General features: G+C 43.8%; 1 protein-coding gene and 1 long non-coding RNA gene across 12 annotated transcripts in view; one reads left to right on the forward strand and one right to left on the reverse strand.

Annotated features, from left to right (window-relative positions):
* DACH2 (dachshund family transcription factor 2) overlaps positions 1-1,170 on the forward strand; it is a 326,286-nt gene extending 325,116 nt beyond the window's left edge. For all 9 annotated transcript variants that reach the window (XM_080991271.1, XM_080991264.1, XM_080991266.1 and 6 more), the window contains one exon: positions 212-1,170. In XM_080991271.1, the coding sequence (XP_080847397.1) occupies positions 212-313 (102 nt within the window). In that variant the 3' untranslated portion in view covers positions 314-1,170. The remainder of the gene's footprint in view (positions 1-211) is intronic.
* Positions 1-12,765, reverse strand: part of LOC308468873 — a 46,448-nt gene extending 33,683 nt beyond the window's left edge. For all 3 annotated transcript variants that reach the window (XR_013981916.1, XR_013981917.1, XR_013981918.1), the window contains exons 1-2: positions 11,775-12,765; positions 8,594-8,659 (exon numbers count right to left, since the gene is read on the reverse strand). This is a non-coding gene — a long non-coding RNA (uncharacterized lncRNA). The remainder of the gene's footprint in view (positions 1-8,593; positions 8,660-11,774) is intronic.
* Positions 12,766-15,225: the final 2,460 nt, after the last annotated feature.

Consider the following 15,225-nt stretch of genomic DNA (forward strand, 5'->3'; position numbering starts at 1 on the left):
TATATTTACTCAGAAGGAATTGCCATGGTACATGTCTCACTTCTTGCTGTACTCAAAGTCTTACTTTTACTCTAACCAATCAGGATATTCCTGCATTTGCAGATTTGAAACGTGTGTGATTCATAAATATTGATTTTAACTCAGCCTTTTCAAAAGTGCAAATATTAGATTTATGTAATTACCATGCTGTGTTCTTCTTTTTTTCTTCCAGAAAACAGAGCATACATCAAACCTACCATTATGTACTGAAGACAGTAAAAATGAAGGGGTGGGATGGGGAAAATATAATGATCACTATTTGAAGACTATATAACTCATGAAAGAAGTCCCTTCTAACCTTTGATGCCTTCAGTGTTCTGCGAAGGACAGGATTGGTAGCATTGAAATGTGGACAGTGTGAAGCAATTTACTGTTCCTGTGTTGAAAACTGCCAAAATGTCATTGAGAAATATTATGACTTCTTTCAAGCTTTCTGTACTATACCAAACCTGTTGTAGCAATTCATTTTAGGCCCCAGAGGATAGAGAGGGAGGGGGTAAAAGTTATACTAGAACTCTTAAGCACACACAAGAATGATTCCCCAAAATAACTAACTTCCCACCCCCCCACAAGGAGTTAGCTATTACAGTATAGCAATGGCACAATGAATTAAACAAGCCGCAAAGGTTTTCACTGGCTGTATGTCCTACAGGTCCAGTGTTAGCACTGAAACTGCTCAACATAGAGCCGTTTCAATTGTGTTTATAAATTTAAGCTTTGTTTACTGAAGCTGAAACTCAATATATAATACATTTCGAAGATAAAAGTATGTACATTTTTTATTACGATAACGATGTAAAAATTGTCCTTTCCTTAGATGAGCAATCTGAGAGGGTGTGAACATAACCCACAATAGCTGATGTAATAAGGGGATTATAAATTGATGCAGCATCATCATCATTATTATTATTCTTACATTATTCTTATTATTATTCTCAGTTCCGCTTGGCTTTTGGTCTTTCAAGAAGAATGGGGGGAGGGGAGGATGACTATATAGTAGAATATTAGACAATAGAAAATTTAAAGTATAGTTTCTCTGTTGTACAATATTAAGTTAAAAGTACACATTCTTTGTTAAAATGTTCTTGCTAAAAACAGCAGTATTAAAAACATTTTGTTTGACTTTGGAAATTGATTGAATTTTTTTTTTTAAAGTGTTGGAGAAAGGAAATGCCAAAGGGAGAAGAAGCCATAACAGTGTGTGTTTGTTTGTTTGTTTGTTTGTTTGCTTGCTTGCTTGCTTGCGTGTGTGTGTGTGTGTGTGTGTTTGGTAAGGATGTAAGAAAGCATTGATTTTCATTCTGCCCATATTCATTGCAGCATTGTTTCTAGTCTGCTGCAATTCAGTTTCTGTCAAAAATGTTACTTTCTTGCTGTCTGCCACAGCAAAAGTTCACATAATTATTTAAGCGATTACCGTATTTTTTGCTCTATAAGACTCACTTTTTCCCTCCTAAAAAGGGGAAATGTGTGTGCGTCTTATGGAGCGAATGCAGGCTGTGCAGCTATCACAGAAGCCAGAACAGCAAGAGGGATTCAGAATATTTTTTTTCTTGTTTTCCTCCTCCAAAAACTAGGTGCGTCTTGTGGTCTGGTGCGTCTTATAGAGCGAAAAATACGGTGATTGCAGTATCTGACACCATTCATTTCAATGCAAAGAAAACACAATGCAGCTGGTGGGAGACAGGGGAAGTCATCAGTCACATAGCATTTGTATTATTTTTGGAATGAAAACAAGAGCAGCAGTGGATACTGATCACATTTTCTGGATTGATTTTCATTCTGGACATCGTATGAAAAAGCAAGCATCAGCAATTTTAACTCTCATTTCAGGCAGTGTTCAAAACTCCCATTGTTCTAGGCGTGTTTTGCGACAGAATTTCATTAGCGCAAGCATTTTCTGAGCTCTTGGCGCAGTACTGTGCTGAAGATTTCAGACTGCAGAGTGGAAGGAAAGGAGGAGCTTTTTCTGCCTCCCCACTTCCAGCGACTCTCTGAAGACTCTCTGAATAATATTAGGGGGGTGGGCAGGGGAAGGACTAGACTATGTGAAAAAAGAACATATTATTTTAGCTGCAGTTCATTCATTTTCAGCTTTGCATTCTGGTTATAAAAAAAGTGCACCTACACATTCCATTATTGCACCCATAACCTAGGATTAAGGTGCCATTTAGCTCCTAGCTTTTATATCTCAATTTCTTAACACTGATTTCAGGGATGATGGGAGTAGAGAGTTCAGCAACATCTGAAGTACCATAGCTTCTATAGCATTCATGGCTTTCTGGATCCTGCTGCTGCTCTTACTGTTACATTTATATCCTGCCTTTTTACCCAGACTGGGACTCACGGTTAATACAACACAGATAAAATACAGAAAGCTAAAAACATTTACATTATAATAGTTTAAAAGTCATTAAACTATAATAAAATTAAAGCAATACAAAAGCAAATCTATTAAAATACAGATAATAAAAGCAGCATACCTAGAAGGTCCTCTACCACTTCACCATGAGTAGTCATCCTGGTATATACTGATTGCGATCTTGAATTATCTGAGTATTTACTTATTAAAGAGGATTCATATTTACTCTTTTTGAATACTGACATCATTCACACCCTACATGCAGACTTCTGATGCGCATCTGGATGCTCAAATTGAGAACAGGATTCTGAGTTCTCTGTTGCGCTTTAGTTTGATGCATCATAGCTTCTTTTGTGTTTGTTACCAAGATTTTGGGGTGGGGGGGATTAGAATAAACTATAGCATACAACTGAATTTATCCTTTGAAGCAACTTCAGGAAAGTGATCATAGCATCCTTTTCCCACTCAAAGACTGGTCTATGTTGATACTAGCTTGGCAAGCACAATTGCCAATAATAGTTTTAAATGTCAGGCACAGGCAAATGAGGTTTAGGGAAGGGAAAAGTTTCAAACAATGCATGACATAGACCATGTTCACCATCCATGTTGAGAGGTGTATGCATGAGCTCCTTCGAAACAATACGTGCCCAAGGTTTTGTTCCTAACTTTTATAGCATTTCACCAATAACAACAACTTTGTCAGAACTGATTGACAGAGCAAGTGTGGCATAATGGACAGACAGTCAAGCTTCAGCTGCTGGGGAAATCAGAGTTCAAATATCCATTCAACCATATTTATTGGTTAACCTTGAGCCAGGCATGCTTTACCAGCCTCCTCTACCTCACCGACTAGTTGTGAATATCAAATTTGCAACCTGCGAGGCTAAAATGGATTCACAGCCCTAAGTTCTTCAGAGGGAAGACGAGATGCAATGTATAATTGAGTTATTTCTTCTATTTAAGAGTGTTGGCTTCTTTCTTCTTTACATGTGTGTGTGGGGCAGAATGCAGAGAGACCAACTCTAAGTGGAGTCAGAGCCAACTAATTCCAGTTTTGCACCCATTCTGCTCCCTGCTGAGTTCTACAAGGAAAACACTAAGACTAAGGAGGAAGAAATAGACAAACAGGAGCTCCTGGTCTGGCTGTAAGAAGCAAGCAGTTGCAATCTTGTTAAGGCTGGTGGGGCAGTTCCCCACTTCTGCTAATGAACCAGCCTCCACTGCTCTTGCCACTCCATGTCTCTCTTAGTTGCCCCTCTTTCCACTGCCTCCCTCCCTTTCCTCCTCCTTCATTTTTTATCCCTTATATGAGAGCATAGGAAGAGTCCTACTGGATCAAGCCAAAGGTCTAACGTCCTGTCCTTACACTGGCCAACCTGATGCCTGCAAGCAGGACCTGTGCAACAGTTTTCTCCACTCCAGCAACTGTATTCAGAAATATACTGTCTCTGATAGTTTGCCTCCCTCTTGCTTCTATTTTCTTTCCTTAGCTCTTGGGCTTCAGTTTTGGTTGAGAGCACACATGGGGCTCCAGATTATGAATTTTTAACATTATTTAATCACACACACACTTCTCAAGACCAACAAGAGAAATGTCCACAAGACAACACTATCAGTGTTCATATCTGCATCATGAGTAAGAACAAGGAACATAAGACCTCTGATGGATGAAGCCACCAGCCTATCTTTTCCAGGGTCTTGCTTCACACAGTATTTAACCGGATGAGAATGGTGATCAAGTTTATTTCAAGCCTTTCACCAGCAGGTCCCAGAGTGGTGATACAGAACTCAATGTTGAAACAAATCACAGCCACAGGAATAGGGTGGGTCTCCAAAAAACATCTGAGGTGGTAAAGACCAGGGCAAAGAGGTGGATCTTCATTATGCGATGAAACTGTATAATGAAGTTGCCAGAAGCACCTTTGTAATGAGGGAATACCATTACCTAGGAGCTGTGACAGAGAATGCCCTGTCCTGCGCCACTTCCCCCAAACTTTTTGGAACTCCCAAGAGGGCCCCCTCTGTTAACATGTGAGGGAGTCTGTGGGGCAGCAAGCGGTCTTTCAGATATTTGGGGCCTGAGTGGCCTCTGGGAAGTCCACAAGCACAACCTGAAGGCAGAAGTTTTCTCCCATTCATTGCCCTCCATCAGCAGGTGTTCAGTAGCATACTGCCTCTGCCTTAATATGGCAATCCCATTCATTTAACGGACATGCCTAACAGCCACTGATAAGCCTTTCTACCACCTCCTCCATTTGTCCAATCTCTGAGTCAATGGCTTCCTTTTCCACTGGTTTTGAATCTCCTGCTCTTGTTGGCATTTGTCTGTCTTGAGAGACAATGGACGGCACCTCCAGGGGTGAATTCAGACTGTGGCATCTGCAGCACTGAAGTGTCCTCCCTAGGGCCCAAGCCTGGGCAGTGTGCATGGAGGTCCTGGGCTGCCCAGGCGGCAAGACCCCCTCTTGGCCTCTCTAGTGTGGTCCAAAGGAAAGCAAAGCAATACGTTTGGCACCATCTTGGCTGCAGGAAGGTGACAGGAGGGGGCACACAAGGCGCACAGTTTTCTATCTTCTAGATGGGCTACTTTCCCAGGTTGATGAGCCCTGTCTGCCCCTCACTTCCTTCTACAGCACATGCAGAAACCGTCTTCTCGACCATTGGACCCACTATTGGTCTCAATCCACCAGAGCCTGTCTTTGCATGCAGACGAAGTACCTAACTCACTGAGGGTTTGGGACCCATCAGCTACCTTTATTGGTCCAGCCAGCCACTCAAAGCTGTTCCCAGGGTGTGGCCACTGTCACATGCTGACAGCTTCTAGGAGCCACTGGTGAGAGCTGAGTGCTGGGTGGGAACCAAAGGTGGACAAACTACCCCAGAAGGAGCATGATGTGTACCCCACCAGAGGTACTCATCCCCTAACACCCCAGTGTGCTCAGTGTTTTTGAGGAAACCATTCACTTCCTTCATAGCATGCAAAATTTCACCATCCTCTCCCTTCATTCCCCACCCCAAAAAACTAAACTAAAAGAACAGAAAAGCTCTTCTATGGGAGAGTGCTTTCTCTTGGATCATTTTGTTTCCTCTGAGCTGCAGTGAACTTATTTGATACCCCCTTTAGATTAGATTGAGGATATGAATTCACATAGGGGAAGGGGCAGAGTTCAGTGGGGTACTGCGTGCCTTGCATGCAGAATGTCCCATGTTCCATTGCAGGCGTCTCCTGGCAATGCTGGAGAGGAGACTGGCTGGAAACTCTTAGAATACTACTGCCAGTCAATGTAAACAATACTAAGTTAGGCAGATCCACTCCGTTGGAATAAGGACACTTCCCATGTTCCTTTTCCATTTGTGGAAAGGCTGTGGCTCAATGCCAGAGCACATGTGTTGCAGCATGCTGAAGTGCCCAGTTACAATTGCTGGCATCTGGAAGGACTGGGAAAGACCCCATCAAAAATGGGGGGGGGGATACAGCTGGATTGGGGCCATAGTGTGTTGTGGAGGAAACAGTGTGCCCTGCCTATCCTCCTTTGTGTAGATTAGGGCTGTCCCCAGATCTGTTTGTTGCAGGACAATTCCTATCAGCCCTGACCTTGACCATGCTGGCTGATGAGAGTTGGTACACAACAACATCTGTAGAGCCACAGATTCCCCCATACCTAATGTAGATTATTAAAACTATGAATCATGCAATCCCCCCCCAAAAAAAAAACTTTTGAAGGACACCAATCTTGCAAATGGGGCCTTTGCATGGTTGGGAATTTGAATAATGAAACCCCAGTTCAGAAAATCAACATCATTTATGTGGATGGAACAAGCTACTCTTCTGCTCCATCACATGAAGGTCCTACAGCAGGTGTGAAGAACCTTTGGCCATCCAGATGTTGCTGAAGTACAACTCCTGTCAGCCTCATCAAGCATGGCCAATGACCAGAGATAATGGGAGCTGTAGTTCAGCAATATATGGAGGGCCAAAGGTTATTCACACCTGTTCTATGGTAATGTATAAACTGAAACAAAGGCATGTGTTGTTATTTGCAAACAATGCTTTTGCATGTGCCCTTTGTGCACAAGCAGAAAACTAGCATCTGCATGTCAGCAGGGACCTTAATGTATAAACTTTTGATGAGAAGTCAGCATCTTATTCCTAAACCATTAAAATAATTTTTAAAAGAAAAAGAAAGTTACGTGTTATTATTCCAAATGGAAAAATTAATTGTAAATAACTGGAAGTCAATTAAGGCTGGGTTCTGCTGGGTAATGCAAATCTTTTATAGTTTTCTTTCAGTTAACTGCCTCATTAATGATTTATAGATGTGTATACAGCTGTGGGAACAGCAGCATTATCTAATGTGCTCTGAGAATAATTACATATGAAAAGAGCCACACAGTTCGGGTGGCGGGGGTGGGGGAGAACCCTCTGAAATTACTTCCATAACCTTCTGCTGTTAACTCCAAACATATAAAAATGTAACACACATACACAATATTTTCTCTCTGTAAAACATAGTACTAGGTAGATAGTAGATCGAGCAAAGAACAGGAGAAGTCTCTTATTAAAGAATGCAGTTTATAAAATGGTTCCATGAAAATAATACATCCAACTATCAAGAGCCCCTGTATGGATTTCAGTCAGCTCTTGTGTATTTAATATGTACCCCTGCCTATTTGTCTAGTACAGTGGACCCTCTGGATATGAACTTAATTCATTCCGGGGGTCCATTCACACCCTGAAAATTATGTAAATAGAGGTGCGCCTCTGCGCATGCACATGGTGCGACTGAGTGCTTCTGTGCACTTGTGTGGTGCAATTGAGCACTTCTGTGCATGCACAAGGGGCACAGGGCACTTCTGCGCATGCGGACGCGGCAAAACATGGGAGTATACACTTCCGGGTTTGCCGTGGCCATAACCCAAAGATTCTGTATCCAGAGGGATACGTAAGTAGAGGTACAACTATACTGAAAGGCTAGCACTGCATAGGTGAGACTGATCATGCAGTTTTTCCTCACCTGATTATCACACAGCCAGAAGGTAGGGCAAGAACAGGAATGCTTGAGTAGTCCTACCCACATTGGGCAAAAGATGCAGGGAGTTGGACTAGATGACCCTTGGAGCCCCTTCCAACTCTACAATTCTATGAGTCTATACTGAGTCAGTTCCTTGGTCCATATAGCTCAGTATCGTCTACAAAGACCTGTTGCAGCAGCACTTCATGTCAGGATCTCTGCTAGCGCAACGAGGCTTTCCCCTCCCTACTCTCCTACCTTGTGTGCCCGCTTGCCCCCTAAAATTGTCTCAGGGGCTTGGGAGTATCCCCAGAACAGAATGCAGAAAGAGGAGGAGAGGGGAAGTCAAAAATGTTTGCACAGATGGAGTGATCTCCTTAGGCGCTATGCTAAATTCCTTCCACAGAGTCAAAAGAAAAAATGCAACCATCAGTGCACCAACAAAGCAACAACTTCGAGAATCACATCGGCAAAAGCGATAGCAGTATATGGGCCATAATACCACAAAACAACTCACCCAAATTCCTGTGCAGCGGCAGAGCATATGCCCCCCCTCCCAGGAAGGGTGCGCTCCCAAGGGCCGAGGGGCGTGGAGGGTGCCCTCCCATGACCCACAGTTCAGGGTAGGAGAGGGGCAGGGAAGCTGCTGCTCACTCTTCTCCTGCTTTCCGCAGGAGAATGGAGCTGCTGTGGCTGTGTGAACCTTGCCACAGCTGAGGGCTGCTCTCTGCCGCTGGGTCAGAAGAGCTGTTGCCGCCGGACACGAGGTGTGCCGCCCACTTGCCTGCCATTTTGTCACCCCCCTCAGTCATGACACCCAGGGCAGACCGCCCCCACCATCTCTGTCCTATGCCTCTGTCCCTGTGTACATATTTTCCTTAATAAATTAGAAAGGATCCAAAGACTTACTTTAAGCAATAGCTGTGGTGCAATTGCATTGTTGGCCAGTTCCCCACCCTCAGCTAATTATTCAGTAAACTGGACATAAACTGGAACACAGAGCGATATTCAAAGGAGAAATCAGCTGCCCAAAACTTTTATGCCAGGCAGATTTCCATTACGTTTTCTTGAATGATGGCCAGGAATGTTTATGGCAATTTCAATAACTTAAAAAAAAATTAGGCCAAAGAAAAAGATGTTGAAATGAGTCTCATACCAGAGTAGAAAAAGCCACACTTACATTTACTGAATTTTATAATGCATTTTACTTTCCATAAACACCTGCTTTCTGAAACTAGATATCGTTCTGCAAAAAGAAAAAAAAGAAAAAAGAAGGACGCTGTTTGCATTTACACATTTATCAGTCCTTCCCAGGCATTGAAGAACCGGAAAAATTAGATAAAATGCCCTTATTGGGGAAACTTGTTGAATCCATGCTTAAAAAGACATAGCTGTAATGTCTACATTTTCCCTCTGCTATTGGAGGCAGTATGCCTCTGAATGTCACTTGTTGGGAATCACAAGATTTTGGTGTTTCATTTTAACAGGTTTTGTTTCCAACTCTGTTTTTCCCCACCCTAAATTGAAACTGGTGTAATAGAAAGACACTATTATTTCTCTTTTAAAACATTTCTGGATTTTTGTACACAGAATGGGAATCTGACAAATCTGGGGTGGGTAAGGTTATCAAGGATAGCCTATTAGGACCAGAGGCAGTATTAACTCTAAATAACAGTTGCTGGGAATCACAGGTGAGGAATGTGCTGTTTAGGGTTGGGAGACATCTGGTTTTCAACTTCATGATATATCACCAGCTAAACATCATACTAATATATCATGATAGGTTTGATCTTCTTGCAGTCCATGGGACTCTCAAGGGTCTCCTCCAGCACCATAATTCAAAAGCATCAATTCTTTGGCGATCAGCCTTCTTTATGGTCCAGCTCTCACTTCCATACATCACTACTGGGAAAACCATGGCTTTAACTATACGGACCTTTGTTGGCAATATGCCTGTTGTCTTTGTCCATGGAGTTTTCTTGGCAGGGATACTGGAGTGGCTTGCCGGTTCCTGCTCCAGGTGGATCACGTTTGGTCAAAACTCTCCACTATGACCTGTCCATCTTGTGTGGCCCTGCATGGCATAGCTCATAGCTTCTCTGAGTTATTCAAGCCCCTTCGCCACGGCAAGGCAGTGATCCATGAAGGGGGTCCCGCATCATAATTTAAAAATAAAAATTATGTCCCGCATCATAATTTTTTGCAAAGCGCTCACACACCACGATTCATGATATTTTGCCAGGTCAAAAATCATGAAACTGATATCATGATATGAACTTCAAACTGATTTTGGACAATATATTGCCAAGCCCTAATACACATATGATTTGCGTTATATTGCCAAGTCAAAAATTACGCAACCAATATCACAATATGGACTTCAAACTGGTTTTGGGTGATATATCGCCCAGCCCTAATGCTGTTGTGCTCATTTCCTGCTTGCAAGCTTCCCAAAGCCTATCGAGAGAAAAAGATGCTGGTCTAGGTGGTCTGAAGGCTCTTCTTATTTTCACTGAGCTGGCTAACCACACCTTGGCCTCTTGTAATCTAATTGGTATCAGCCAGATCACGGACACAGCAGTGATTTGAAGGCCCTGTTTGTTTCTTCTTTGTTTTATTTATTTAACCCTCCTGTGACCATGATGACAGCTTGTAAATAACATGGCAAACATTGAAGAGTATTTACTGGATATGTCATTGTCATATGTTTCCAGAACGTGCATGGGCAGTGGGGGAAGAAGCTTTTACCGTTTCTTTTTGCTCACTATATTAAAAGGGAAGGGCCCATGGGCTTGAATCATATTGTGAAGGGAACGGAGAGGGGGAAAGAGTCCTATAAATTAATACATGGTTTTACAGAGGCTTGTGTGGAATCAAGGGAGAGTTATCCAGGCCCTTCAACTGCTGCTTGAAAGATCAGGAGGACAATAGGAAAGATAAATCCACTCGTAGCTTCCACCCTGATCAATTTTAAGTTGGACATAATTTCACTTAATCCAGGCGCTGACGGCACCTCAAGCTATTAATACAAACCTGTGGCATAGGCTTGCAAAAGAAACATTTTATTGGAGCTTCACCTGATTAAAGAAATCTGAAAGCTGGTTAATCATAAGTTTCAGGTGATTAACTCATGAGGGAAAAAAGCAACTGTTCTGAAGTTGGGGGAGGCCATAGGTATGTTCTGTATCAGAGACAAATTTGTGATTGCAACATAAGGCCTTATTTTATCACAGGGTCATTGGAGGATGCCTTACACAGGGTCAGATCATTGGTCCAGCTAGCTCAGTGCTGTCTACACTGACTGAAAGCAGTTCTCTCAGCTCTGCTTGGAGATTGCTTGATTGATTGATTGATTGATTGATTGAGGAGTATTTCTACCCCTCCTACAAATTGGAAGTTTTTGAGGCAGCTTGCAATATTCAAAGCAGAGTAAAACAGACAATGATACAATAGTCACTCAAGCAGGACAAAGGTTTGGACAGTGGTACCTCGGTTTTTGAACATAATCCATTCTGGAAGACCATTCGACTTCCGAAACATCCTAAAACAGGCGCAAAGGGCAGCCTGCAAATTTAATTGAGAAAACTGAGAAACACGCAGCGGAAACCATTCAACTTCCAAGGCATGTTCAAAAACGGAAGCACTTACTTCCGGGTTTTCGGCATTTGAAAACCGAAACATTCGACTTCCAAGACTTTCAGAAACCAAGCTACCACTGTATAAGTTTTTCCTCCTTGTTCCCTTATGTTCCAACAAATGCCTAGGGCTGACCACTGAAGCAATTCCTCCCACACAGGTCATGAAGACTTCCTTACTGGGTGGCTCTGCTGCTGCCTCTCATAGCCCCAGGCCCTGGTGGCAGATGCAGAAAGTGCTGGGGGGGACGGACAAATGTGTAACAACCCTCCCTTCCTCCCTTCAGTTCGAGCCCTGCCCCATGGGTGACGGAGAACAAACTGTCGATCTTCATTCAGCGTCACCATCAGGGTGGAACTTTGGGGCAGGAGTTCAGAGGTCTCATTCAGTAAAATGAGCAAAAGGGATCCAAATTCAGCAAGGATGACTTACATTTTGAAGTGAGAAAAGTATTGCATATTAATTTCTCACCATTTCCAGACTTACGCATATGTACCTGAAACTCAAGGTTGTGGGAAGGTTTACTTTAGCAGAGTTAAACAATCCCCTTTATAAATTTATGCAGCCATCAGCTTGTTGCTGACTCGTCTGAGTTCTACTAATAAAGATGCCTTCCTGGTTAAAAATCCCTTTGAATCCCTCTTAAAGAATACACACACAAATCTGATTCATGTTAATATAAAACTATTTTACTCTCAGATTCATTCAGGTTTACAGAACTGTACCTGAAGGCAGGCTTAGGTTACATAACAAGCAAATAAACTATACCAGAGGGAAGTCGGTCCTAAGGTGACTGCAACTGAGCAGTTATCTTTCAAAACTACCAGCAACCGACAAACTGGTTGTCACAGCAACCAGTAAGAACATGGAGGCCGTTAGTCCTCTGTCGGAATGTTGCACTTGACTGCAGCTTTACATCCCACAAAGGTTAACAAAAAGAAGCATACAACATCAAGTCAGGGCAATGCAGAAAATATCAGCGACAGAGGGGTTTTGTGATGTTTGAATGGGTTTTATTACATATGCAAACAAAACAGAACTTGGATGCATTCCTCTTTCATTACAAGGGATACACAGATGAGGGATACAGAACCTCAGGCCCAGGGGCCCAAATGAGTCCCTTCAGGTCTCTCTGGTCATGCAGGACTTTCTCCAGATATTGCCACACCCAGCTTCCTCATTGGGTGGCTGCTATTTAAGGTATCATGGACTGACTGGATGCAGAGAAATGGTGGGAGGAACCAGCTGTGGAAACCACCAAGGGAAGAAGACTCAGACCCTGGAGAGTGGTGGGGGGATAATGATGAGTGGTCACAGGGTAAAGACTAGGAAGAGGTGATGAGAGCTAACAAGTCTTAGGGAGCTGGGAGAGTCTGTGGCAGAGATAAGTCCAGAATCAGAGTCAGAAGCTGAAGCAGGAGAGTGGGATAGGGAGGCCAAGAAGCAGAGACGAGACAGGCTAGTAAAGAGTTAAGGGTGTCTCCCCCTCCTGCTATGACAAGCTCCCCTCCCCCCACCTGACTTCCAGAACCAGGAGAGGCATGAAATGGGTAGAGCAAAGACAGGCTACATGCAGGCACAGTCTCTGATTGCTTAGGAAAAGCCCTGGGGAGGAGGAGGCACAGATGGCTGTGGGAAGGTGGGGACCTTTAGTCTCAGCAACTGGTTTCATGGAGTAAGACCTATAGGGAAAGAGCTGCTGTGTTGACACTGAGCCAAGTCTGTGAAGATCATGGTTTTGCAAATAAAGAGTTAACTCCAACTTCAAATGGTGTGATTTACTGCTGGCTTGTTCTTTGATGTAAGGTCTCCCACAGCCCTGATGGCAGACAGAAGAGGGGCTGGGGAGCAAAGATGTGAACATGCCTTCCACCCAGTTCTCAGGCGTTCCAGCTGATGCTAATGAGACACCAAGGAATGAACCTGGGACCTTCTACATGCAAAGCAGATGGTCTATCACTGAGCTACAGCTCTTCTCAATGGTTGGTTTTTCTTCTTACTCCCCTCCCCACTTTTCCTCTTTAAATTTATTGTGAGATTGCACGTTGTGCAATTAATTGTAAGCTGTCTGGTGACATGGCATCATGATTGTTGTAGTCTTTTACTGCTTATTGTTTGTTTTTAAGTTAATACAGTGGGCAGTGTGGGCAGTTCTGTTGCACAGGGCACCAAGCTCAGGGGGTGCACAATTGAGAAGATCCATAACTGAAAAGATCCATTTGGGGGTACCAATTTTTGGCCTTACACAAACAGAATTCAGACATGGGAGTGGGCTGCTCAAGACATGGACCAAGCACTTAGTACAATTTCACCCATTTCCCCCAAATAACACCAACAGAGGAGGCTGACTGCTGTGTCATGTGACCAAGCCAAAAGGGGTTTGGAAGAGGTGAAAGTCTTTCCTTGTCCTGTGCTATCTCTGCCACAGTCCCAGAATGCTGGATTAAGCTCCACTGCCTGAGACCCAGCTCAGCTGGCTGAGCCATGGTAAGGGACTTATGCTCAACTGGGAAAGCTGAAGATCTGTCAAAGCTCCCTCACCCTGGTGGATGCTGGATTTGAATTGTGCTGTAAGTGACCTTGGGCTGCTAGTTACTCTGTTTCTTAAGAGAAAGTAGAGCCCTGATGGACCAGGCCAATGGCTCATCTAGTCCAGCCCCTGTTCTCACAGTTACTGGCAGATGAAGAGGGGGAGGGGGGAGCGCACTGCCCCTGGCAGCACGATCCCAGTGGGGTGCCAGTGGGGTGTAGTCAATGTGGCACCCTCCAAATGTTGTACACTAAAACTGGTGGTAGTGGCTGTCACTGATGAAGACTGGAATCCGAAACAATGAAAGGATGCCATATTGTCTGTCCTTGGATTACTGCATGGAGACCTGAGACATGTATAGTTTGTGTAACTCTGCTTACAGCAGAGATGGGAAACCTGTTGCCCTCCAGATGTTGTTGGACTCCAGCTCGCATCTGACCTAACTAGCATAGCCAAAGGTCAGGGATGATGGGAGTTGTAGTCCAGCCACCTCTGGCATACAGTTTTGGGTGAACAGGTGGATAAGGGTGGGCCCTGCAGACGCAGTCCCACTACCCCAGCTACTCTTCCATATCCTTGGATATGTGGAATATGTGGCAATATTTCATGCCCAGTGTGAATTGTTTTGTTATTGTGCTGCTATTAATACACTTCAAAGAGGTGGGTGTGGGTGTGTGGGTGTAAGAGGAGGGCAAGTTGTTGGTCACTGGACAGCAGGCACACTTAAGGATGGCTTGAGCCTTATGAAAGACCAAGAGAGGGTTCCTCAGCATAGAACAAATAGTATGTCCTGGTTCAGCAGCTCAGCCTGAAAGGGGCAGATGACATTGCTGAGATATAGCGAAGACAAGGTGTTCCAAGGGGAAGACAGATTTGTGTGTGTTCATTATACATTTTCCAGCTTTGTTATTCTGGCAATGTCTGGCTTATAAAAAATAGGTGGCTTCAAACCAGGTGGAACTTCTGGTTTCATCCCAAGTTGTTTACCCACAGTGGCATACGCAAGATAATTTATTGGAGTGGCAAACATGGTTATAGATTTTACCTGTCACCTTTCTCCAGGCTGCTGTCCTAAGTTACAAAATCAAGGTGGGGAGGGGGGATTTGGGCAGCACGTAGGCCATATATAATTAAAGTTGCTGGAAGAATCACAGACTTCAAGCTTTTGCTTTGTGGAAGAACACTAAGAAGAGAGATCAGGACCCCGGACATTTCCCATCCACCATTGGTACCCGGACAGCAGACTAAGCAGGCAGGACACCTGGTCACAGTATCCTATCCCCCTAGGATAAGATGTACTTATATTTAAATTAAATGTGAGCCAATGCATTTAAATCAGCACATGTAATTCGATGTCCTCTCCTCTCTTCTTTTGGTGAGGAATTTCCTCTCTTTTTGGCAATGTACAAATGGCAACCCTAAGCCAGGGGTAGGCAACCTAAGGCCTGTGGGCCAGATGCAGCCCAGCCGCCTTCTACATCTGGCCTGTGGACAGTCCAGGAATCAGCATGTTTTTACATGAGTAGAATGTGTCCCTTTATTTAAAATGCATCTCTGGGTTATTTGTGGGGCATAGAAATTCATTCATTATTTTTTCCCCAAAATATAGTCCGGCCCACCACATGGTTTGGGGGACGGTGGACCGG

This window comes from Podarcis pityusensis (genome assembly GCF_964106645.2).
Source record: "Podarcis pityusensis genome assembly, chromosome: Z".
NCBI classification, from domain to species: Eukaryota; Metazoa; Chordata; class Lepidosauria; order Squamata; family Lacertidae; genus Podarcis; species Podarcis pityusensis.